The 5,649-nt window shown below is 47.1% G+C and overlaps 1 protein-coding gene across 1 annotated transcript in view; it reads right to left on the bottom strand.

Annotated features, from left to right (window-relative positions):
* PRPSAP1 (phosphoribosyl pyrophosphate synthetase-associated protein 1) overlaps window positions 1-5,649 on the bottom strand; it is a 24,577-nt gene that overhangs the window by 11,064 nt on the left and 7,864 nt on the right. Inside the window, 2 exon segments of the mRNA XM_009071249.1 lie at window positions 3,129-3,195; window positions 5,065-5,117. Of these exon segments, the coding sequence (XP_009069497.1) occupies window positions 3,129-3,195; window positions 5,065-5,117 (120 nt within the window).

Below are 5,649 nucleotides of genomic sequence, written 5' to 3'. Positions count from 1 at the left end.
ATTCATCTGCATTTTATTTCATTTTGGGAAGAGGAAAAAAACCCCTCCCAAGTCATTTAGTTCCTTATAACCAACACCCAGAGGCACTGCCTGTATCATCACAGACTGACTCAAGACCACTTGGGAACTGAAGAACATGTGCTTCAGACAGCAGGACAGAATCCTCCTGCCACACAGATCCCTTTGCTCCAGCATGGACAGCCTCCAGTGACACACCACATCCCCATTCTGGTCAGGAAGGCAGTACTGGGTGGCTCAGCCACGGAGTCTGTGGTGCAGAGCAGAGGCTGACTGGGTCATCTTTCCACACAGCAGCAGAGGAATTAACCACATAGAGCAGCTAAAAGCCCTGCAGAGCTACTTTGACCTTACCCAGACATTGCTCAGGACCTCTTTTCCTCCTGATCATCAGAGACAACTTCTCCAACTGCTCAGAGACACGACCCGTGACAAACCCCTGACCATTTGCATTTCCCCTCTGCTCCCCCTTCCTCTGGAAATTAACCTCCACTTGTGCCTCTTCATTTGTGAGGCTCTGGGTCTCTGTTCTCCTGCTGGCCCCGCCAGCCTGTGCACACAATGCCATTTACACACAAGAAAGCTTTGTTGGCTCTGCAGCACCCAGCCAAGAATTACATAAAACACAGCCCCTGCCACACAGGACAACGAGCAAACAAAGAACTGTTTCTTCCCCTTTGGTGTTTTAGCTGTGCCAGTGGGGCCATGAGAGAAGAAAAAGATGCTGCTATCAGTGTCACATAAAAACACAGTGGTCAAGTTTAAGCCTATTTAAAGTTCCCAAGAAATTCAGGGTTTTTTTTCCATCGTTATTTTTCAACTTACTCTTTAAAAAGATTTCTATATTCACATGGAAAGCAGATAGAGAACAAGCCTGGGAGAAAGGGTTACCAGAAGAAAGGCCCCAGCAGTCCTGGTAACCATATCAATGCAGGAATTACTCGAGGAGGAGTACTTCTCCCAGGATTCAAGCAGGATCCCACGCTGGGCTCCGGAAAGCTCCTGCAGACCAGCTGGCACAGGCACTAGGCAGAGGTGGATGTGCCTGTCACTGCAGCAGGGCTCAGGGTGGGTGGGCTAGGGGAGCTTCGTGCTGAGCCATCACACTGAGCTGCTCCTCTGCAAGGGGCACTGACACCAACCAGGGACACTAATTGGGGGAAAAAACATCTGTGCTAGAACCTCAGCCACAGCACCTACCAAAGGAGTACCCAGGAGAGCATCCCAGGCTCCCTGCTGCACTCCCCACCTCCTGCCCTGAAGCTGTGCTCAGTTAGTTCCTGCTGGCAACGCTGAGCCAAGACCTCACACAGTGACTGTCAGCTCATTACCAGGACATTCAGAGCCAGCTCAGCTATCCCCCATACCCTACTTACCACCCCTCTCCTGCAGCCTCCCTTTAGCTGCTCCCATCCCTGCCCTGGCCCTCCCTGCTCTCAGGGCTGAGCACACACCTTATATGATGCTGTCAATGGCCTCTGCAACCATCAGCACCAACACTCAGCACTACAATGCTCCTTTTGCTTTTAGTGTATCACAAACCCACCAACTCTTTCCTTTTTTTACCACCTAAACATGAACTATTTGATTTTCCCCTCATACAAATGCCAGTCCACACACCCACAGCCTTGGATGATACCTGTCTTTGTCACTTCTTTTGTTGTGCTCTAGGCTTTTTGGACAGGGAGCCTGTATCAAATATTCAGGTCTCTCTGTTCTCCCTGTGCATTTAAGATGCAGACTGTGAATTCACACGGCAGCATAACAAGGCAGTTTCTCCTCTCTACTCCTTTCCTACCAAGTCCTAATATTTTGTTTGCTTTTCAAACCACTACTAAGTATGGCAGTCCTATTCTTAGATTATTCCACACAGTTGTTGTTTTGACTCTCCCAAAAAGCTCCCTGAAACCCACAGCAAAATTAAGATGCCCTTGAACCTGTCCTCCAAAGCAATGCAGCAAGGCACAGCTGCAGTTTAGGAATAAAAGATGACTTGGCTGCACAAAAGTGGCTCCTCACTTGGAAGGCCTTGAATATTTTGGCTAAAAAGGACCCATTTCTTAGTCCACAACACTTAAACTTCAGTTAATGGAAAAACAACAGGACCAACAAGTTAAAAGCAGGGAAGGTTTTCCCCTCCTCAAACCTCTGCTGTCCTTAAAGCTCCGAGTTACCTCTCCCTGAACACTGATCTGTTTCATGTTTACACAGCTCTCAGTTACCAGTTATTTCAGAAAACTCCCTCACAAGGGACAACAGAATGGCACCATTCACCCGAAACATAATCCTACAGCAGGGGATTTTCATCTTGTGGAGATTTAGTTGCTCCCTGAGGGAGGAAACACTTGGAGCATCTCTCTGGAGAGAGACGAGCCCTAGGAAAATGTTTGTCTGCAAGAGGAATTCCAGAAGTGAGTAAGCTGATCCAGCAGTCCTATGATTTCTTTACCAACAAGCCAGGCATTACACAAAGAGGAAATGAACCTGAATTCTCAGTGGGCTCTATTTCTTCAGCAAGCAAGGAAAAAATTCTGTTTCCAGGATATTACTCCAAGGCAAGAACAGCCCAGAATAAAAACCAAAAAGGCCCAACATCATCAAGAACTGTAAGAATACAGGAGGGAAGCTATGGGCTTCCACCTGAGCTCAGTTTCACATCACAACAGCAAAAGGGGAAGAGCAATCCAGCCTGTAATCAAACCAACAGCTACTGCTTGCCACTGGCTCTGGTGTTTGGTAGTTGGGAGGTAGAGGAAACTACCCATCCTGCAGTGGAAATGCCAGTCAGATATAACCAAACAACTCAGCCTGCAAGGCCACCACACACAGCCCAGGGATGTTTCATTTGCAGCCATCAGTCATGCTTGTTCTAGCCTTAAGTGTCACATAGGAACTATTTGATGGAAGTGTCTCAGTTTGTGATGCAAACTCTGGGAATGTTAACAGCTTAACACACCAGAGTGCCTCAGATGTAAGTCAAAGTGAAGACAACACTGGCAAGAATTCCACTGGTTATTGTGCTGGTAATGGTGAGCAAACCTAGCAAACCACCTGCTGACCAGGTATTCAAAGCACATCACAGGTGTTAAACCAAGCCAAGAGTCCCATACCTGGGGATTGTCTGAATGATGAAGACATCCTGTCCCCGGACAGATTCTTTTATTTCAACTCTTGTTTCTGAAAAGGATTGAAAGCAAAGTCAGTTTTGTTTCCAAACATCATGTTGACAGTGACAACACCCCATGTTTGAGCAATAACTCTGCCCACTGGTCAGGGCAGATGAGGACTTGCTCCTTTGCCCTTTGTGCACATACACCTTGTCTGAATGATGAAGACATCCTGTCCCCGGACAGATTCTTTTATTTCAACTCTTGTTTCTGAAAAGGATTGAAAGCAAAGTCAGTTTTGTTTCCAAACATCATGTTGACAGTGACAACACCCCATGTTTGAGCAATAACTCTGCCCACTGGTCAGGGCAGATGAGGACTTGCTCCTTTGCCCTTTGTGCACATACACCCACAACACACACACACACACACACACACACACGAGCCAAGTGGATTTTCCAAAGGCTGGTCCTGGCTAGAGCTGGCAAGATACAGCAGTGAGTTAGCTGTATTTACAAAGCAAAAGCAGCCCGAATAGCTGTTTCTTACATTTAGAAGACAATTACCTAACTCTCCATGAGAAATCCTTTTCACTCCTCCATGCTGAGTGCTGAGAGCTGTCAGCAGCACATTCATTAGCAAGCAATGAACCACCCAAGGCAGAACAACCTTCAGTACTTATCACAAAGGTAACTCAGCTCTTTTGTATTTTGCTCTTTCACAGCTTACCATGGGATCAGCTCCATGCAGGCTGGATAGCCCAAGGCAACACCAGCAGCACTGAGTTCAGAGGGAGAACTTCCCAACTTCACTAGGTCAAGGTCAAAACATTTCAACACTGACACGAGCTGGAAACCTGTGTCTCTGCTGAACACCATTCCTGTCCCCGACTCAAACACAAAAGCCAAGCCCCAAGCAGCTCTGCACAGCCAAAGCAATGACTCCAGGTTTCCCAAGGTGCTTGTCTTAGTCACTCATTTCCCACGCAGTCATGAACTAGAGGGCAGGGATAAATGAAAGGAGAGAAATAGTCACTCAGCTATGGAATTCAAGGTCTAATTGCCTGGGCACTGGCTGCAACCTTCAGGGACTGCTGAGAGCAGACTGATTTGCTGTGCAGTGATGAAGAACAACTTCAGACCTCATAGCAAAGCAACCTGATTTAAAACTAACCCCAAAGGGCAGTGAGCTCTCACTAGCATGAACACACCAGCCAACCCAACCATAACCACAGCAGCTTACCCACTGTGTGGCCCATTCTGGCTGCAAGAGCAGCAGCACTGTCATAAATCCTCCATCCCTTCCTATCACCTGTATCAGCTCTCTAGTTCTAGTCTCTTGCAAAAAAAAAAAAAAAAAAAAAAGTTCTTGAAACAGTAAATGACTCTTAGCCACTGAACTCTGTTAGCCAATATCCTTGCCAATATCCTTGTGTTTTAGCCCAGCATCTGTAAAGGGACACCTGCTGCATTTAAAGACAAAAGCAAGCTCCAGAGGTGTTTTCCTCCCTGAGTTGTCATTCTTTAAAGTCAGCTGGCTAGGGCAGCTGGGAAGTGCCTGTGGCAGGGGAGGGCTGGAGGAAGGGGGTAATTTAAAAGTCCATAAGGCAGACACTTGGAAAGCAGGGCACTGCTTTTAAACCTGGAGATGTTTTGCTGAGTGCAAGAGCACGTAAGATTTGGCAGCAGCTAACACCCGAGGCAGGACTCTCCTTCAGAGGAGAGTTAGCTGATGGACAGACTAAGGAGATAAGAGGGGAAAACAAGGAACATGTTTAATTGCTTTGTCCAAGGCCAGACCCAGAGGTTTAACACTGCCAGGAGCAACAGTAACATCACAGCTGAATCACTGCACTTATTGGACAGGTTTGGCTGAAGGAGTTACCAAGCATTTCTCAGATTACCTCAAAACAGTTGCAAATAGTAAATATTTCTCTTACCTCCATTGGTTTCCTGGTACACCACAGATTTTCCCAGCTCAGCACCGAGACGCCTGGAGAGACAAAAATGGAATTAAAAATGGAGGAATCCAACAGTTGGCAAACCAAAACAGGGACTGGACCTGACACTATACACCAATAAAATACAGTGTTGCCGAAGAGCAAGCTGAGAGACAGAGAGACTGCACAACCACACGTCCTCCCCCTCCCACCCCAGGGGACTCCTTCCCTCTGACATCCCAGGGGAGGACCCTGGGAATGCTGCTCTGCTGCAGGTCATTGCTGTGCTCCTGAGCCAGTCCCTGTACAAGTGACCAGAGGCTGTGCCTCCTGATGGGAAAGGACACCTTGGCAGCCTGTGCAATGCCACCTCAGGCAGGTCTGATGTGTAAATACAGTTGAATTATTTACTCAGACTCCATTAATGGCAACTGAGTCGCTGATTTGACTCCCACGTCTTCTTCTGTTTTCCTTTCCCCTCCCCAAACCTTCCTTGTGAAATAACTCAGCTGATCCAAGAGCTTTTAACTTTAAAAAAAAAAACTGACTTTTTCAAAGTACTCCTTCCTCTTCTCAAATCTACAA

The sequence above is a fragment of the Acanthisitta chloris genome, unplaced genomic scaffold (genome assembly GCF_000695815.1).
Source record: "Acanthisitta chloris isolate BGI_N310 unplaced genomic scaffold, ASM69581v1 scaffold6980, whole genome shotgun sequence".
NCBI lineage: Eukaryota > Metazoa > Chordata > Aves > Passeriformes > Acanthisittidae > Acanthisitta > Acanthisitta chloris.
Note: the sequence above shows the minus strand (reverse complement) of the source record. Positions and strands in the feature narration are given on the sequence as shown.